The following is a 20,809-nucleotide window of genomic DNA, read 5'->3' as shown; positions in this document are numbered from 1 at the left end:
ACATGGCAATATGCAATAAATCACATTTTATTTTAAAAAAAGTTTTATTTCTCCAAGGCATACAGTATGTTGAAAATTGTAAATGTGGATGGAACTGCATTACATTCAGCTGGAAAAACATTGCATTGGACAAGAAGACTGGGATAACAAATCAATGCTTTGAAAGACGGAGAGCAAATTATTGGTTTCTGAGATAATGGGAATTTGTATTTTTTATTTCTATATCTGGATATATTCTAAGAGTTTAAAAATAAAATAAGCATGGTATTGATCAGCCTGACCATGTCCAAATGTCAATCGTAAATTATTCATATTTCTTGGAGTTGTGAATTGTCCAGCATAGTTACTCTCTGTAACATGAAATGGTACTGTAAATGTTCTTCACTGCATAATTTGATGTAAAGGCTGTAAAATGTAAAATGTGTAAAGACTGGAAGGTTATCAACATATTTAGATCTTCAAAATATATATATATATCCATCTCCATCCACACAGAGATACTGTACTCGCATGAAGAAATTCTTACTGTGTGATCATTACAATAGCTTGTGGCAATCTTGGAGTAACTACTTATTGATGAAGAATAATAACTGAAAAGAGATGTGTTTATAGTAAAACAAAAATAAATGTAAAGGCTTAAAAACCCGAAGTTTAAAAAATGTAAAAAACAGAAATAAAACATTGGAGAATAAAATGTCATTGTTCTATGAAAAAAGTTAATTCACATGAAACTACCGTAAATGTAAAAAAATAAAAACAGCCACGAATTTAAGAACTATACAGAAGCAGAAGATCCGACCCGTTCTGAGGAGCTCTTTGGATTCCAACTCTAAAGCATAAAAATAACAGATGTAGAGCTTTGCAACAGCTTGCTAAAAGTGGTGGAATTATTTCACATTCTGTAAATTTGCACACACAACAAAAAGACAAATTAATTGGTCCAGAGCAACAGACATGCAGGGAGTTGCTTACACAATCAAATATTTCACAAGTGGCAGACATAAAAATACCCATCCATAACGTTCAGAATGAAACCTTTTCACACGCTGCTCACTCAGTGCTCAATCAACACACCACACAACTGACACGTTTTAGACTAATGTTCATGCTGCACAGAAATGGATACCAGGTATCAACACTTCCCTACAATGGCTAAACTTCAAATTCCTTGACACAACCCAAGACTGAATATACTGTATCATTCCTCTCCAGTAAAGGGCAGTTCACTTTCTTTGTGCAGCTCCAGCAGGTGAGAGGTAATACAACTGCAGGGTGAAGTGTTGCCTGGCTACACGCAAGAGTACAAAACTAAAGCAGATCTTTTCAAGATGAAACTACTGTATAAACAACCGCAGGAATAAAACTACAGAAGGCAGTTACCAGCTGTGCAGAATGCTACAGCAATAATGTAAACTTTGAGATACTGATGTTCTAGCTAAAGTCTCCACAGACGGGAAGATTGACTGTAGGGAGCTTTGCTATTGCATAGCCTTAGAGGCTGTGTATTCACCCTATCAATTAAAGAATTTAAAGAATTATATAAAAATCTAACTGGCTCAACCAGTGAAGATGAGCGCAGGTCAAGCTTGGCGATCATGGGTTTGAGCCTGGGTTAAGTTTCTAGCCGACGGACTGGAATTCCCCATGTCACACAGCACAATTGGCTATCTTTGGTAAGGTGGGAACAGTAGGTCATGGCTACCTTGGCTCACAGTGACCTCTATAAGGTATTACGAGTGAGGTACGCAGTCCTGCTCCAATCAGCTGGGGCTTTGCTGCCTGCGATGGGTTAAAAGACTTGAGGGGCTCGAGAGGAAAGGAGTTGGAGGAGTCCGCCCACACTTCCTCCTTCTGCCCCTTCTGTACTCATGGGGAAATTAGTGGAGAGCCAAAGAGATGAAAAACACCTCTATAAGGTATTACGAGTGAGGTACGCAGTCCTGCTCCAATCAGCTGGGGCTTTGCTGCCTGCGATGGGTTAAAAGACTTGAGGGGCTCGAGAGGAAAGGAGTTGGAGGAGTCCGCCCACACTTCCTCCTTCTGCCCCTTCTGTACTCATGGGGAAATTAGTGGAGAGCCAAAGAGATGAAAAACACACAACTGGCTAATCCAGACTCATGCTGGCGCAACAAAAAAAAAGCAAAGTTTAAAAAAAAGCTAAGGAGGAATGGATTCACTCCATTCGTGTATTTAATGACAGCTCTAGATAAGTTTTCAGTAGTTCAGACAAATTCTACAATCTGGCAAAATGCTGATATATAATATATATATAATGAGATAGTGTATTTAATACTTTGGAATTAACATGGCTGGCTGTGGAAATAATAGTGTTGGCCGAAAGGACGTCACAACCCCCCCAAGGATCCCCAGAGCGCTGATGCAGATTTCTGTGAGCATGAGGCTGTAGAAGCAGGTAAGGTTGTCTACAAAGATTTGCAGGAACTCATCCGAGAATGTGTGCCGTAGTACAGAGGGAAAGACGAGTGTGTCTAACTCACCAAGGGGAGAGCTTTGTTTGACCCAGTAGATGGGGATATGCAATGTTCAGCAGGAGCACCGATGGAGAATGAAGTGAAGGAGGAGCAGGCATGGTGCAGGCAATGGATACCAAGTCAGCAAACAGGTGGCGGTACGGCTACCACACCCCCCGTCTCACTCAAGACAGGAAAATGCCTCCAGCTTGTCTTGCACAGATCACTTCTGCACTGAGCCAACACTGCAATGTGGATACGTTGCACAGAAAGAAAAAAAAAAGAGAAGACGACTGCGCCCTGCAGCTTTGTACATAAAACTCAGATATTAAAACAGAACGAAAGGCTCAGCTGGAACATCCAGATCTTTAAAGGTGTGGATGCATTGTGATGGAAACTGGATACGCCACAAACTAGGGCAGGTTGTAAGGCCAACTCACGAAGAAGATCATGGTGGCAAATGAGCAATGTGGAGCCCGCTACTGCATACTGGCCAAAGTGTCATTAAGTTCAGTTAAGTTCAGCAAGTTCATTACTGAACACTCAAGTGGTTTTTGGGGGAAATCCAACCTCCACTGTTGTTCCAGTCTTGTACAGAAATGATAACATGATGGCAATGTGGCCACATCATAGCCACAGCTCATTTTCAATAACCACAGCTCTTGCGGGGAATGTCTCAATATCCTGCTGCTTTCCCCTCCTTCCTGGCATCTGACACCGCTGTGATGCAGCTCCCTTGTTTAGATATAGCATTCACCACATTGAAGAAATGTTGTAACTTTCCCTCTTTGTGACCCATGGCTTTCAACTTCTCCTTCACAGCCTAAAGAAAGAAGGAACATCCGCCTGGCATCATATACTTGAACATACACTGTAAATTCAACAAGCAATACACAGTACTGAATCTTTCAGGAAACATGTCATTTTTATAAGAACAAGCAAGGAAGCTAATTATGCTAGAAATGAATTATGACCATGCAGGAGGCCGTATGGATTGCAATGTACCACTAGCACTGCTTTCCTGCCACTGAGCAAGCAGGACAGGCTCTAGTCTGTGGGGATTTACCTGGTCAAAAGTCTTCTCAAAGTTCACTCCGTTAGAGGAGTCTACAAACACCACAGGAGCACTTATTGCATCTTTCAAGTCTTTTCCCATCCAAATATGATTCATGATGGCCTGCAAGAAGGATGACAGACAGAAACCACCTTTCTGTAATGCAGAGTGCCAAAGGTGTCGGGCATATTGGTGAGAATGTGAGAGGCACCCGTCTCTGGTTGAGACTTCAGGGGACGATTTGGGAACTTACCAATGCAACACTACTGACAATCATGCTTCCTCCAGCACCCCCTACCACCAGCACCGTTTTCTCTGGTTTAGAGTACAGCACTGTTGGAACCATTGATGAAGGAGGTTGCTCCCCTGAATAACAAAGACACAGCCAGATACCAGAAAACTAGATTCAGATATTCAGGATCTCCAAAGATATTGATAAAAGCAACCCAGTAGACAAGAACAACAAGGAATCATGAACCACAGGACACAAGCAGAAACTCCTGAGAATAGAAGGCATTTCCTTACACAAAGGATTGTCGGAGTCTGGAGACAGGTATCCAGTCATGCTGCAAAAGGTGGTACACAAATAGTATCCTTCCTTCCTTTTCGTTCAGGAAAATGGCTAGTCAAAACTTTAACTACTGTACAGTAGCAACCAAACTCCCAAACTGAGTAGATGGGCTGAGCCTCCTGTCATCTGATACTCCTTTTGTACAGCAGAGCCATTAGTCACATGCAACTTCCCCAGGTCAGACCATCAGCTCAGAAATCAGAACAATTAGTTTGAAGAGAAAAGGAAAATATCGATTTTTTAGTACCTGCAGAGATTTTAGTTGCTCTCCCACAGAAATCTGCTAGCTCATTATTGAGTATCACTCCCGTTCTGGGGGAGTACACTGTTGAACCAAACCTAGGAGAAGAAAAAATAATTTGTGTGTGTGAAATTAACGAAACTAAGATTTTCAAGCTCTTTTTACCAATAACTCCAGTGTCCAGCTGAGTCAGCTTCATCTACAACTGAGCACAGTGGAATGCAATCCTCTGGTACTTACAAAAATAATTCACGATTACAATTAGTTTTAGAAGATGACCTACTGTACATCAAACCTCCAAAAAGAGCCACGTTTTTCCTCAGTGGTGTCCAAGACATCTTTTTTTTACAACTATTTTAAAGTCATGTAGTTGCAAATTTTACAGTCATCGTTAAATCATTTATCAAATGTATCATCAATCTTCCAGGATCTTTGGGTACAGTGATCTGATCTTGTATGCACAGAAAATAAAAACTAGATGCAACTGCATGTTGTAAAGCACACCAAACATATGCAGTGAGCACTGCTGTAGCCACTTACATTTGATTGATGGTGCTGGTCACAGAAACGGCCATTCCATTTTTGTCTATGACTGACAGGTGGGAGGTGCCCATGCTGTCTGCAGAAGGCATCACGTTGTAGTACTGGAGTGGCTGGGGCTCATCCTTTATCATGGCTCTGACTTGGTTAGCAAAATCCAAACTAACCAAATGGGATGTGTCCTTTAAAACAAAATTCAATTTACAAAATGGTGGGCAACGATGGTGAACACCACTGAAACAAATGTCAACATAAAAATGTCATTACAAACTTCACAGTTATAGGATGAGAGTCAAAGTGAATAGCATCCAATATAGGATCGTGGAGGTTTCATGTCTAACTCATTTATTTCTTTATGTTCATTATGAATATAACAACACGGACTAATGTTAATCCCATGCCTAGACTTATCCTAACCCAAGACCTAACCTTAATTCAGGCTTAACTCAAAATGAAAAGCACTCACAACCACTGCATTATTGTACGCCACGCCTCACTGAACACACTTACAAAACTAGAACTAGGAGCTCTGTAGCTTCTAAGGGGCTCAGTTATTATGGTTTCCTTTAAAGTCTTCATTGTTTCTCATAAACAAATCAAGAGCAGATTTTCAGCAGTACCTCCAGTTAGAAAAAAATAAACTTATTTCCCCAACACCCCTTAAACCAAAGCCTTAAGATTTAATTAATGAAACCCAATTGCCTCAGCTCATGAAACACTTAAATTCCCATGGTGTTTGTGCAACACTGATGAATATGCAACACTACAAAGGACAAATGTATTTCCAAGTATATCGCTGATGACCTCATTTGTGCTGAAAGCAGTTATTAAAATGGCATTCTGCTCAGCAGCAGTTTGTGCGTTACTCAGTGGCACATAATACAAAACTAATGAAGCTTGCTTTAAGTGATAGCATTAATTTTATTCAACCTGGGACCAGACATAAAGTTTTAGAGAACCTAATGGCTTTGCGTAGGAGACAAATAACATTAAACAGAAAGTGGGCTGACAAGAGTTGCGTCTTTAAGTACTGAGGGAATCAAAATATTATTGTTGCGTTCCCGCAAGGTTTGGTCAGAGTATCGCAGATTATCAGCACTGAATTCTAATAGAATGAACCTGCATGGTAAGTGACACAATTTACTTCTCAATGCCATTTTCATTATAAAAGCGTTACAGCACGTCGTGCATCCAATGCATGCCAAGTTATATGCCACAATAAATTAGCGCGAATGTTTTCATGAAGTCAAGATAAATATCCATGCCGGCTTTCATTAAGTCAGGATGAATCCTCACACCCTTGAATCGTGCAGTACATCACATCAATTACAGCCCACTTGTTACGACGCTGACTGAAGCTCTGAAAACGTCTGGCACCCCATCATCACTGCCAGTACTGAGCACGAAGAGCCTGCTCCAAAGGCATTTTGACTTTGAGCTTCCATCTGAATGCCCCCTTTTTAAATGGCACTACAGCTCATTTTGCGTTTTTAACTTTGTATTAAAGGAGACCGAATCATGATCACCAGGTCCCAAAATAGATACGTTATCTCCATTGCAAAAAGAGATACTGTTAGCAACAGACAAACTAATATATCTTCTATCAGCCACTAGAGAAGCACTCACAAGCCACCATACAGCTCCTTCTAAAAAAGTCTAAAGGAGACCCAGCTGCCTTCTTCACTACTCACTACGGGCAGGGAGAGATCAACCCCAATTTGAACTACTCTTGCATTACATGTCACTCACATTCCCATCACTGAAGGCTGGGTCTTTGACATATTTCTTCAGCCCGTTTGCAAATTTTAAAGTCTCTATAATGTGATGGTAGGTCCAAATTTCTTCTTCTCCTTTCATGGACTCGGGACGCAAACTGTAACCTAAGCAGAAGAAAAAAGATCACATACGGTAAGAGTGAGCCGTATCATCAGCTTTCCACTTAAACCCATCACAAGCCCAGTTCTGCTCAGCAGTACAATTTCTGCCACAATCATGGACATGTACTCTACTGCACACACAGAGATCTGATTTGTAGGGTTCAACAGAAAATGATTATTAAACAGTGTAAAAGAGTCCCGTCTTTCCAAAAGGTAATTTACTGGAAAGTGGAACAGAATATCTGAAAAGCCCTGACCTTTCATGACGTTGAGTATAAAGCTGAGAAGCGGACCGGAAGCTGGCAGGGGGGGTATATACATGGTGTAGTCACCCAATTGAACAGGCAACGCATCTTTCACCTCAGCCTGCATAGATCTCAGATCTTCAAGAGACAAACTTCCACCTGCAACACAAAAGAAAGACCGTTGCCTATGGAAAACCCAGGAAGTGTTCTAAATTCCTAAAGATTACAGATACACACCACATGCAAGATAGATTTTAAATCTTGGACATCAGATATTAATAAGAAACCTGACCAAAGCAATAAATTATGTTGCTGAATAGCAGATAGCTTAAAGAGAGATGAATGTGGCAATACTGTGTACTACAAGTCACTACAAGTAACGTTTTAAAGTTTTGAAGTTTTAGGAAATATGTTTGCGTTCAGGCTACTGGTCTTGGAGCCTTTTTTTCCGATCAGCTCCAATGCAATACCTTGGTGCAACCAGCTCCTTAATTGCCAATTATCCATCAATTAAAAATGGTGGCATTGGCTCTGTGCAAAGGCGTGGATTGGTGAAGCTGCAGATTGAGATGCCACAGTTTACACTGTTAAGTGTACACAAGTTCAACAATGGCTTAGGGACAGCGTCTTCCACATAAAGACCTCATCCAAATAAACATAAGCCTGACTTGTGCCAAAGCAAAGTCTGCCCTAAGCACTGGTCTATTCTACTGGTAAACAAATTAATTCCCAGTAATAGTAAAGCTGGCTTCGCTCAGGGTAAGGTGAAAGTTAATCAAACTTAGACATGAGACAAGATCAGAGAGCCAATTCAGTACCTGCACTTTTTATGTCCTGGATTAAATCTTCAGCCAGTTTTCCCTCATAAAAGGCATTAGGCCCTTTGTCTGCTATGATCTCCATGGTTTTGGCCAGTTCTGGGTACTGGAGTATATCCCCTTTTTTTAACACCTTATTATCTTTACAAAACACTGAACTATTAAAGAAAACAGGAAAAAAACGAATGCTTAAATATACACAAGAGAAGAAACACTATCATTGAATTTGGAGATGTAACAAACCTCTTATAAAACAAGGCATCAAACCCTATGCTGGTCGTACAGTTTAAAACCTCTGTGTGGCTGAGGAAGATGTAGACTCTTTTAATTGCTACATAAATGCAGTCAGAAAGCTTGTTTACAATGACAGCTGGAATCACAGTCACAAATTGTGTCACTACCCTTCGACTGATGGAATTCTGTCTCTTTCTTTTTAATTGAGCCTTTGTATACCATTTAACTCAAAAAAGGAAAAGAAAAGAAAATCAGTAAAATCAGATCCTCACTGGTGTTATATGGGTATAGAATAGTCCTGAAATAAAAGAGCATACTGTCACACTGTGAAAGCATTTTCTTTTATTTGTATGACAGAGGCTAAAGAGAAAAAAGGCTTTGGTATTACATTGTGGTCAACACACAGTTATCACTTACCATAGCGATGAGTTTACCATAGCTTTTTGAAAGAAGTAAAGGTATTTATCCAGAACGGAGGGGAGTGGGAACCCTTCTCTGGCCAGTTTAATTGCAGGCTTGAAGAGTGTCTTCCAGGGCAATTTGCCATACAAGTCATGTACTGTCTTGTAGGCTTGAATCTCACCTGGTACACCTATCCATTGGCTCCCTTGGGAAGGAACAGGAAAGCAAAGAAAATACAGGATTTAAAGAAACACTTACCATTGGACATGAAGAGGAATTAAGCATAAAATGAGGAACCCATTACAACTCATAATTCTAAGGGGGGGAGGCTCAAATCACTTTTCCTACCATCCATCTATCCGTTTCCTAACCACTTATTCCAATGCAGGGTCATGAGGGAGCTGGAGCCTGTCCCCAGCAAACTAGAGGTGCAAGGCAGCAGCAGAGAACACACAGACCCCTGACAGCACCCCAGTTCCGGAATCGAACCCAGGGCCTCAGAAATGCTAACCACTGTACCACTATGCCGCCATCTTGACCTACCAGTATTACCATAATATCACAGTAAAAACACCCGACCAGGAACAGAGTATATCACTCTTGATTAGTTAGCACCGACATAAATTTGAAGTCTCCAAACGTATATGTAATTTTTTTTTTTATGAATGGTACTCCACAATAAAGGGAAAAAGGCTGAATTAATTCAAATGTCCAAATTTAACTTAAGACGACTCAATCTCAGAGAAAAAAGAAAAGAAAATCGACCAGAATGGCTTAAGAAGGGATACTGGGATACATGCCAACAATCAATAATAATCAATACAAGCTGGTGCACAGTAGAAACGCAACACAAAAGATTTTATGTAAAATTTTAAAACGGCTCATTCTCGGTATGAAAGGTGTAGGGGTCAAAGTGAAAACATTACAAAATTAGCTCTGGGTATGACCTCCATGGGCAATAGCACATTCCTGGCTGTACAGACCCAGCCAGCCTCTGGGCAAACAGGTGTTCTGCCAGTCTTCTGGTGCAGCGCTAGTCAGTGGGCGAAGACTGGTTGTTCAGACCCAACACAAGGTTAAACACTGCGCTTGACACAACATCCCCACACACCATTCTTGCAGTGCCAAAAGAGCATTCATCTGTGAATTAAACCCTCCACCCTTGTCTCTGCTGCCACTGCAGGAGTTCTCTGGCCAACAGAAGATGGCGCGCTCATCTCTCAGCATGTAAGCACTGAACAGCCTCCAAGCAGGTGGAGAATCTGCAGAATGATTAGCTCATCAGGTTATTTCCTTCCTGGATCTTCCAGGTTTAATGCCAGTGCAGCCTGGCAATTATTAAAACAATTATGCAGATGATAATAATAATTCCTTACACTTGTACGACACTTTTCCTGACAGTCCACTCCAACTGCTTTACAGGTAATGGGGACTCCCCTCCACCACCACCAATGTGCAGCACCCACTGGATGAAGCAAAGGCTGCCAAAATGCGTCAGTATGCTCCCCACACACCAGCTATCGGAGTGATGATAGTTCATACATGGGGCTTATTGGGAGGCCAAGATTGGTAAAGACCAATGGGAAATTTGGCCAGGATGTGGGGTTATCACCCCTATTCTTTTCGAGAAATGCCCTGGGATTTTTAATGACCTCAGAGCGTCAGGACCTTGGTTTTACATCTCATCTGAAGGTTGGCACCTTTTTTGCAATATAGTGTCCCCATTGATATATTGGGGCATTAGAATGCACACTGACCACACGGGGAGCATCCCCTACTGGCCCTACTAACACCTCTTCCAGCAGCAACCTTAGCTTTCCCAGGAGGTCTCCCATCCAGGTACTGGCCAGGCTCATACCTGCAAAGCTTCAGTGGGTTTCCAGTTGTGAGCTGAAGGGTGATATAGCTGCTGGCAAAGATGGAACATGGATGTGAGAGTTCTGGGACAGTTTAGTTACCCCTCTACAGACGTGACCTGTCCTTCAAAGAGGGGGTTCTCTGATTTCTCTAAACCAGCCTGCCGATGACTGAGCCACATCTTTGTTCTTTGAGCGACTTTCTCATAGACCGCTTTGGATCATGCCATTAGCAACCAGGTGATGTTCATTACTGAAAAAGGGCATGGTCATCTTTCAACTTTCACCTCTACTATTAACAGTGCTTTTTGAATGGATATTTACACAGATTTTTAACATATAAAACTCTGAACATCTGGTGTATTTCTGAGAAGAATAAGAAAGAATAAAGAATAACACTACTCAAATCTACTTGCTCACTATTCAAAATGAATTTATATAGCACCTTTCATCCCAAAGTGCTTCCCATATTGAATGGTCCCTATTACTTTCACTACTGGTATTAATCTGATCAATTGAAAGCAGTGAAATCTGCCGATGTGAAAAGGGAAGGCCATCTCTGTACCTGGAAGAAGTATGGTATTTTGAGGGCAGTCATTCAGCAAATCCCGTTTAAACACCTTGGGGACCCTCTCTCTGCCGTTGATTACTTTGACGTGGCCTGATGAAGAGCGAAACAGAGCAGAAACATTAGAGAGCCCCCGAGGTGCAAGGTCCGATTCCCAGACTCTTTTGTGCTGCAGGTGCTGCAGCTGCGAGTTCTCGTGCTCATCTCACGAGCAGTGCAGGACAATCTCTCTTCAGACCGCCACTCCCCACCCTGAAACATTCCTCACCATACCCGCAGTCAGGCAGAAACAGCATGCAGTTTTACTTATTACTGGAATTTAAAGCTCTCTTTTTCTTCACCATTGTGCATCAGAATGGTTGACGGTTGTCCAGAATGATCTGTCTGAAGAATGAGCTGCATGAAGAAACCAGTGCGGGAGAGCTTTTTGAAATGGGAAAGCCATGGCACTGGGGCAGTCCCACTCTCTCGACCTCAGAAGCCTGGGTCCAGTGGTACAAGTAGTCGTCACGACTGGAGACTTCCTTGGTCGCAGTGGATGGCCATGACACCTTTCTGTGCATTGTCATGCCCTTCACTATCCACGGAGTGTTGCAACAGTATAGTGTCCCATCACTATACTGGGGCATCAGGTGAGCACCCCCTGCTGGCCCCACTAACCCCTCTTCCAGCAGCAACCTTAGTTTTCCCAGGAGGTCTCCCATCCAGGTACAGACCAGGCTCACACCTGCTGAGCTGCAGTGGGTTGCCAGTTGTGAGCTGCAGGGTGATATGGCAACTGGCTGTCCATTAGAATATTCATACATCAATGAGTCTCTTCTGCTTATTCTATTTCACAACTTAATTTCACGACAATATATGTTAGTACCAGCCTCCCCTGTGCTGTCCTACATGCATGAAAAATGATTTGTGCTAATAATACCGATAAGGTAAAACCTTTCATTCATTAAGAACACAGCACGCCATTACAGACATGCATAACTATGTCACACAGTCATGTAGGTATCATCTTTCATTTGAAGTTCCAGAAAAACATTTTTTTTGGTTTAAAGTTAAACCTAAATGGGTACTTCCAGCCCTTGACAAGAAAAATACAGTTGCTTAAGCACTGACTGCGTCTTTACCTGGATCTACAAAAACAGTGAATATTGCACCGCCACCAAGCCCCATGCTCTGTGGGTTGACCAATGATGTGCACAGCAGTGCTGCAATGGCGCCATCTACTGCTGAGCCTCCCTCCTGCAGTATGTTCCTGAAAGAAGATAAAAGAAACGTATCCTGCAGAGGAACAGATGTCTGGAATACAAATGTTAATACTGAACTGCACCACAACTGGAGAGGTGTACAGTTAGACAGTAGAGACACAACACTTGACATAAACAACCTTTGATTATAAAGGTTATAAAACGAGGACCTGACCCTGAATTGCCTGAATTAGTGGTTCCCTATCCTGGTGGTCCTGGTTCCTCAAACATTTACTGGTTTTCATTCCACCCCACCTTCATTAGATAATTTAAGCCTTGCTTGATCTAAGAAGCTCCCGGACCAGGACTGGGAACCACTGACCTTAATTAACTGCTTAATTAAAGAACACAGAATTAAGACCTTGTTCCATAGTATTCCCCACCCCCATACACATACAAGGGAATATGAAAGGATTAACTTCTTAACTACTCTCTTAATACCAACATCAATGTCACACATTTACAGTCCAGTTTTCTTCTAAATCAGAAATTGGACTTGTGAGACCCTCCCCAACCTATTATAAGGAGTTTTGTAATCTGACCACATTACAAAACTCCAAAAGTACAGTGAAGGAATCTTTATCTTAGGAAATTCACTCAAATACACACATGCACACACTCTTACTAAACGCCCAACTCTCAGTGACACACCCTTACATACCTGAACCCCATGTGAGAATGTGAGTTACATCTAACCAATTAACCCATCTGTGATTTACACCCAAATGAACTACATTACAAATGCCTATGCCCTAAGCAGTGGCTTCTAGTGGCAAGCCAGTTAAAATTGAGTCCCTAATAGCATAGGTTATGCAGCACGTTTTAATGCTCCCTGTATGCGTTTAAAAAAATATTTAGGCACACCCCTATGAGTAAGCACTACAGCTGACCACAGATAAGGTGGTCTAGGATGTATCAGTCTGTTATCTCTTTATGACATCTGTTGTGCTCATTTAGTGTGAAGTTTAGAGATGCCTGTCCATTGCGCAAGGATCCACTCCAATCACAAGTGTGCTTGGCCTTGTCAGTGGCCATGAGACTTTATAATGTTTTTATATTAGGTTAAAAGACAGTGCAGACCAGTGCCAGGCAGAAAAGCTTGCTGGGGTAATATGTAGAGTCACAGGTATAGTTTCATACCTTCACTGTTGTATTGCTTTCTGCTAATGCAACGTTGCAAGAACATTTCATTCATCGCCCTTTTTCAAATGCCAGCTTCCTGCAGTCAAATGTAAACAAAGGCTATAACCACAAAACCCAGCAAAGTTCCACACAGGGGAAGGAGGAAGGAGTTCAGGAAAACACAATCCTGCAGCACTCTGAAGCAGGAGCAGAGACAAAGAGCAAGTCAGGTCCAAACGTTACATCAATGTGACGGCTTAACGTTCACACAGAAAAATTGGCTTTCAGTTTAGAGTCTTTTACATCTATCCTAGAGCAAAACAGGGCACTATGCGTCACTGCCACAATTGTTTTTTTCAGCTTTAGCCCGGACGAAAAAGGCCAGAAATAAAAAATAAGTAATCTTTAAAAAAAACAGCACCAAATTAGTCAGAGCTTAACTTGTGGATGAAGTTAAGCAAGACAACAGCTTTTTTTTTAAATAAGTGGTTTTGGATTATTTTTTAAATCATCCAGGTGGGGCTGCACACTGGTGCTGGTGGAGGGGATCCCCATTACCTGTAAAGCGCTTTGAGTGAATTGTCCAGAAAAGCGCTATATAAGTGCAAGCAATTATTATTATTAAGTGGAATATTTGTAGCCTCAAAAATACAGGAAAAGGTGTATGTTGAGTTTAAATCTAAGGCCAGCAGATACTGAAATTTCAGAAACTGAAATTGGGGAGTCTTGAACAAGTTATGCATTAATGTTGTTGAAGCTGATATTCTCTTTCTGGCAAACAGGCTAGATGAGCCAAATGAACTGCTGTTGTTTTACTCTACAATACTCTACAATTTGAAATTCACACTCCTCTTCTAGGAACTTTCCGTCTACATAAAAACATACTAAAACTTTAATTTCCCTCAAAGTGCCATTATTACCAAGCCTACCCTCTGTATCTTATTTCATATTCGGTAATAGAAGAAGAGGATGAAAGGGGGACAAGCTGATTAAAGATGAGCAGAGATTCTTCAGAAAGCAACGCACTTTTCCCCAACACGTGAAGCATTACAGAAACAAGCTGTGGCATCCCATCTACATGTCATGCTTTTACAGGCTTATGAACACTTGAATCTGTTCTATTTCTTAACCACACCGTGCTCTTACAATAATAATACACACCTTCGTACATTGCTTCAGAATATGCCAGGCAGATATACTGCAATTGCTGGATAATATGTGGTTAGACTGCAAATACACACAGGTATGCTTCAATTACCTCCACATTAACCAAAAGCCACTTGTTTAAAACTAACTGTGTGCTTGCAGTACTACGCAGATGTGTTGGGACTATCTATCCATTCTGAAGTTCAGATTTGTAGGAAATCCAACCCCTGTGGCTAAAAAGAAAAAAAAGTTTTTAATTTAGTTTCATGATGAATACCAACATCCAAGAATCACATGCTTTCTGTGAGTATAATAAGTTTTGGCTTAACCCTCTTGGTTGCCTCCTGGCCATAGGATAGGAGGCTCAACTCCCCCTTCAGAGAGAGGAGATAACCAAGGCAAGGAGGTGGAATGACTGCAAAAAATGTAAGAAGAGGCTGTGCAACAGTTACTTCTATAGCGTAGTGACTGGGATGTCAGACAGCTGGGTGAGACTGGCTTGTCTGTTGTTTATCCCTCGCAAACTTCACTCATGAACCCCCATTAAAGGTTGATAACTTTATTCCATCTAGAGCAGTAACACAAGAAAATCTCAGCCATACATGGTAAAAAAAAAACAGGCATCTGAACGTTACTCACAAGCAGAAAATAAACACCTCAACATTCTATAATCGTTTCAGCTACATGAAGAGAGATGCTCTTGGGAAAGCGTATACAGTACAGTCCTGGGTAAAGTCCCTACGGATTGCTTATAGAAAGGAATTGAATAAGCTCCTAATTCAGGAAGCACAGTGAAATCAGAGTCAAGAGGAATCCTGATAGTGGCTCTGGTGATGGTGAATACTGGAAGTTAATCCTTGGGATGACTTGTTATTTCTAATCAAGTAGGCAAACTGGGTGAGGGCAGGCCTCAACTGTCTCAAGGTGGGGACTGACAGTCAATGAAGAGTCAACAAGACTGGACAACAAGTCTCTTTCAGTCCCAAAGACAAACTGGGAACAGATGAGGCATGTGTGGAGTACCCAAACATGTCTGCCATTTTCATACAGTGTGAAGGAAACAACACTGGGCAAGAAGCACGTCACTATTTGTTTAGGGCTGTGAGAGTCTGAAACAAGCTACCCAGATCCCTCGTGTCACGCTAGATATCCGCAAATGACAAAAGATGGACCCTATGCGGGTGACAAGATGACAAGGCAGCCGAATATCAGGAAGCCAGGAGCTGTAGTCAAAGGAAAAAGTATAAAGTCCAAAAACCAGAAAGGCAATGCAAAAGACAATTCCAAAATCAAGATCTGAAAATACAGGGTGCTAACAGGTAATAATTGAATTACCTGTAAGTGATAATTGTATGGGGAAAACATCTGAATACAGAACGGAAGCCTGATGATTACTTGACTCCCTTGTGTCACTTTACTTGACAATTTGAGAATTCTTTGTGGAACATTCTTCTGTTCACATATTGGAAAATCTTACCAGAATGAACAGATTGTTTTATTGGAATTAATCCAATATAACTGTCTTGCTTGAGGCCAATTACCTGACAAGTTTTTCTATTGTTGCAGGAAAATGTCCAGAAAACCTGATGAAAGAACATTTTCACAGAATCAGAGGAAGCCAGTAGAACAACATACTATAAAGTTGTTTTCATAAGCTTGTTTGTTTTAACTCCTTGAAAAAGGATTTTATCAGAAATAAACCCTGGCTGAAGCATTGTTCTTTTTTGGCACACTATGTGCAAACAACCCTATTACCACATTACTACACTGGAAGGTAACTGAAGCATGCTCACAAGAAAACACAGGCCCTGGAAGATGTAAGTACCAAAATGAATACCTTATTGAAACCTTATCCAGCATAACAGGAAATGACCAGTGGTCAGATCTTTCTTTTCACTGCCGCCACCTGCCCCTCACCCCTGCTCCAACAGCTCACACAATGAACCAAGAACATCAGTATGGTTGGTAAGAGAAGTGATTTTCAGTTTAGGTTTTAAAAAAAATACCATTCTCAATGCACCAGCGTGACTTTCAATGCACGTGCGAACAAGGAAAGAAAAAGAGAAGCAGTAAATTAAAACGATATTGTTTTGGAAAACCCAGAGAAGCCTTCCAACATGAACTGGCTCAGGAAGTGACCTCTGTCAGGACGAATAACACAACTCTTTCTGCCTGGAATACCAGTCAGTCTTGCAGTTCACTGCAGCTTTTCTCTTTTATTTGGACTTTACTGGTCATTCGAGATGCTTTTCAGACAAAACCTCTCCTTCTAAGCCTGATCTTTTCTGCCACTTTTCTATTCTAGAATGTTCCCCTCAAGCAATCTGAGGTTAAAGAAAAATGACAACAAGGTGGGAGTGTGCAAGAGTAGGGAGCAGGTAAGACACAGTGGGGACTAGGCTGGTTTCGGGCCATCTCACTGTAAAAGGAGAATGATAAGAATCTGCAATATTGGCAGATCTTGACAAAAGGCAAAACTAAACAGGAATGAAATCTAGTACGGCAGAGTTCATTTTGTGCATGAAATGTATCTGTTCACAATCCACTCGCACATGCCTGCAGCCACTCCGCTCGCACGAGTACATCACACAATGAACTACTGTAAAAGCAAAAACAACTGGTAAAGGAGACAAGGAAATAACCAGTGCCCATACTGCCAGTGGACAACCTAGGCTGCACTGTACCTGAAATATGCACATGCTTTCTGCAGGGAGGTCCTGCAATACAGCACCTGCAAGCTTAACATTCAGGCTACGAGGATTCACATAGGGTTTCAGACATGAGGATACCACTGACTGAGGCTCTTAAAACTGAAGGGCTGTAGTGGGACTCTATTGATTAAACAGGACTCTGTCCATTTACATTAAGTGGTGAAACTTAATATATTCTGTTATCAACCATGGCCTTGGTTGAACAATCACTTTTCTGTGTAAGACAGCGCACTTGCAAACCTAGATGTACCGTATCTTGCTCTTCTTTTCTGATAACATTGTCATTCAGCTAAGTTTTCTCCTTCTCTTTTTCTCCTGTATTTGAACCTTTAAACTAGCCATCTAGCCTTGTGTAGTATTCGCCCGAGTAATGGCCGTCACAGTTGAGATTTGAGCACACAAGAAGAGTATGCTTTGGCAATGCTCTGTGTGGTGCAGCTGGTGATTGGCTGTTTGAAACAGGGACATGATGGGATACAAAGAATGCAGGTAGAGAGCTGTTCTTTCATCTATTCATACAGGGTAATGGTGGCTCACTGTAGTGAGAAGTGAGCGCTCTCTCCAGAGGCCTCTGAGATAAAAAGTATTATACAGTAGCTCAGCTCCTCTTTGGGATAAGAGGATTTCTTGCCAAAGAGTAGACTTTTAGGTGTTGGTAATTCAAACAAGTTTCAAGTGAAAACAGAACAGGAATAACCTGACTGACTAATCATGGGGGAGAAATAAATCATTTTTAGTGTTTGTATTTGTGTAACACTAGACATCCCAAAGTGCCCACACTATCCCCCAAGCCATTCATCTTAAAATCTTATCTGAGGACACGGTGTCAGACCCATTCTGTTCTTCAGGGTGATCAAGGCCTTCTAATCCATTCCAGCTGACCTTTTTAGGCACAAGATCAAACAAATAAATACCTTTTTTTTCCCCACAGTCCCCCAGAGGAATGGGCTGAAGTGTTCAGTATTTGATTACTCCTGGTCTATGCAATCATATGAGAAAACATTTGTCTAAAATGCAATGGGTGAGGAATCACTAAGATGCCAACAGGAATGTAAACTGGAAGTCAAGCCATCAGGACAGGGAGAACAGAATGTGATAAATACTGAGCTGCAAACTGACACATCCATTCTCTGGGATTAGGTAACATCTCTGTCCAAACCTGATAAAAAAAAAACAAGGACCGTTAAATTTATACACCGCGTTGTCATTTCCAAATCAATTGGACCATAAAGCTATCATGGCACGAACAATGAATGATACTTGGCAGTTCACAATTTGTCACAAATTCAATAACCAAGCTATTGTTTCATTCATTTAACCTGGAAAGTACAATGATACACACAGATATTTAAATTAATTATCCAGGGCATGGGAGCCTAGAAACCAGTCCAGTCAAGAAACCTTCCTGGTTTCTTTCCTGGTTGGATCTGTGCCACTGTGCATGTTTGCCCAGTCAGCCTTTAACCTACTCAGCAAAAGACTAGCAAACAGGTGTCTCTACTATAGGCAACTGAAAAACCTGAACATACTGTAGTACAGGTCAGTACAGTCATGTACAAACTTAGGGGAGTTTTTTTTCATTTTTCTGACTAATGCGAAGTGAAAATATTTAAGATCATGTTTTGCAGGGCTTTTGTAAACTTTCCTGGGATGTGGAACAGATGAATAATCATCTGGGACTGTTTAAAATAGTTAAAATAAGAGCTAATATAACTCTGAAATTAAATAATGATTTGTCTTTTAAATAAATTTATGTCATATATCACAGCACAGTAGTTCCTTACAATATTATATACAGTATATACCTGTATACAACTATATAAAACTATATTCATTTTTTTTCTTGACACAGATACAAGATTCCTTTGCAATAGATTATATACTTGTATAAAGTAGCCAACTGGAAAAAAAAGTTCTATTTATGCTTCGGTTTTCAAGAAGGTCCTGTATCTAGGACTCAACACTAAAAGATAACACAATGAAATGACAATACACAGTCAATATCGAAACATTTGTTTAACTGCTTTGAGTATTTCTCTTCCTGGTCATTCTGGCATTAGTACAAGTTTTCTTCGTGCGGTAAGGTACTGTCTCTTGCGGTCTTCAGGCACAGTGTTGTTGCAGAGATATCCGAAGTTCACAACGCTCTCATTCTCTGTAATTCTGTAAATTCTCTAGTAATTGTACTCAACCCCCTCTCCAAGACGCGACTCTTAAGATTTGAACCTCCAGTAAAGTTCACAATACATTACATTAAGTGCATGTTGAAGACGGGAAGGCTTACAGTTATTTTAACTGCGAATACCCACAACACATATTGGACCAAAGAGAATTGTTACAAAGTAACATTAATGGATGGGGGTTTCCAGGATAGTATGGCAAACGTATTATCCCGTTTCCCATTTTCACAAATCATGCTGGAACAGGTTTAAGATAATGTAGCGGTATACTTTAATGCGTGCATACAGTATGTTGTACAGACATCTGCCAAAAAAAATGAACACCGCTTTTTCTACCAAAACCTACAGCTAGTCATAGGAAGAATTCTTAGACACAAATCATAGGAACAGCTGCATCCAGAACAGATCGCAAAGGAAAACGACATAATCTCCTTCTGATTACAGTAAAAGAGCTCGTGTATAATGTGCACGTCTACCACAGCATCTTCAAGGTAATGAAAAAGCTGCAGCTTGCTACAACCGCGGCGAGCGATGAAACAGAACACTGTATGCATTCATTCTTCTAAAAATGCAAATGCATACAGTTCTCAAGTTCAGTTCAAATTGCAGTGCAAAGTACTGTCTGCACATAGAAACTATATTTCTAAAAATCCTAACTACTGTACAGGCACGATAGCCTCCTGACTTGGCTAAATGGCTAAACTCTTAAACTGCTTTTTCAGTATCGTTGTTGACTACAGTGTGTGAGGTGAACGTGAAACTCGACGTGGATTCTGCTACGCAATGCAGACTTCTGCAGACCTGCTGCTGCAATTAACAGGTCAATTTTTTTATCTGTTTATTAATTCTAGAGTGCATCATTAAATCTTACAAGCTAAAACTAATGAAATAACTAATAAGCTACGTTCAAGAACAACATTCCACATTCTAGAGTGCATCATTAAATCTTACAAGCTAAAACAAATGAAATACCTCTAATACACTACGTTCAAGAACAACATACTTTAAAAGTGCTGTGCTATATATACTTTAACATCGTTAATGTTATTAACAAAACAATAGGATACTCATATTATCAATCTACGTTACAATAACAACTTGTTTCAGGGCAATGTTAAGCATGGTTTTACCTGCCGACGTCAGAGCAAATCTCTGAATCTGCAGCTACAGCAGCCTGCGTGTATTCACATCTGTTGCTCTTCACTAACAAAACAATGAGTAAAATGGAAATCACAATGACACAAATAAGGGCGAAACACACGCAGCCGCGCACTCGCTTCTTTGACTTAGCCATAGTTTAAGGGAGAGAGGAGTCTCCTGCTTTGAAGGTTTGATTAAGCATACGAGTCGTTAGAGAGGATTTTCTGTCCAGTCAGGGAAAGAGGAGGAGAAAAACACACTCCTCCCCTTCTCGGCAATGCATTTAAAGCATTATCTACAGGACACACATTTACAGAGGCATTCAAAAAAAAAACTATAGCTATAGGATATGAAATCTTCGATTCCTGTTCTACGAAATCATGCGTAAC

General features: G+C 41.0%; 1 protein-coding gene across 3 annotated transcripts; it reads right to left on the bottom strand.

Moving 5' to 3' along the window:
• Positions 1-11: 11 nt before the first annotated feature.
• Positions 12-20,637, bottom strand: LOC148819066 (glutathione hydrolase 5 proenzyme-like). 3 transcript variants are annotated; one of them, XM_088936008.1, is made up of 13 exons: positions 20,411-20,473; positions 13,262-18,259; positions 12,002-12,129; positions 10,875-10,970; positions 8,469-8,658; positions 7,818-7,975; positions 7,012-7,158; positions 6,627-6,757; positions 4,878-5,059; positions 4,344-4,435; positions 3,779-3,891; positions 3,538-3,648; positions 12-3,294 (listed from the first exon to the last, which is right to left on the bottom strand). In XM_088936008.1, exons 3-13 carry the CDS (start codon positions 12,045-12,047, stop codon positions 3,148-3,150), a joined length of 1,413 nt encoding a protein of 470 aa, XP_088792134.1. In that variant the 5' UTR covers positions 12,048-12,129; positions 13,262-18,259; positions 20,411-20,473; the 3' UTR covers positions 12-3,147. The 3 variants fall into 3 exon arrangements, with proteins under 3 accessions (XP_088792134.1, XP_088792133.1, XP_088792132.1); XM_088936007.1 differs by having other exon boundaries at positions 12,002-13,340; positions 14,405-18,259; XM_088936006.1 differs by lacking the exon at positions 13,262-18,259 and having other exon boundaries at positions 20,411-20,637.
• Between the last annotated feature and the right edge of the window lie 172 nt (positions 20,638-20,809).

The sequence above is a fragment of the Atractosteus spatula genome, chromosome 17 (genome assembly GCF_055471065.1).
Source record: "Atractosteus spatula isolate fAtrSpa1 chromosome 17, fAtrSpa1.hap1, whole genome shotgun sequence".
Classification (NCBI taxonomy): Eukaryota; Metazoa; Chordata; class Actinopteri; order Semionotiformes; family Lepisosteidae; genus Atractosteus; species Atractosteus spatula.
This window is presented reverse-complemented; position numbering and strand designations above follow the sequence as displayed.

Coding starts and splice junctions, on each gene's coding strand:
- LOC148819066 (XM_088936006.1), bottom strand. CDS start 20,574: ATGGCTAAGTCAAAGAAGCGAGTGCGCGGCTGCGTGTGTTTCGCCCTT. Junction 7,976..8,468: donor ATGGTAAACTCATCGCTATG/GTAAGTGATAAC, acceptor TTTCTTTAATAG/TTCAGTGTTTTGTAAAGATA. Junction 3,892..4,343: donor AGCAACTAAAATCTCTGCAG/GTACTAAAAAAT, acceptor TTTGTTATTCAG/GGGAGCAACCTCCTTCATCA.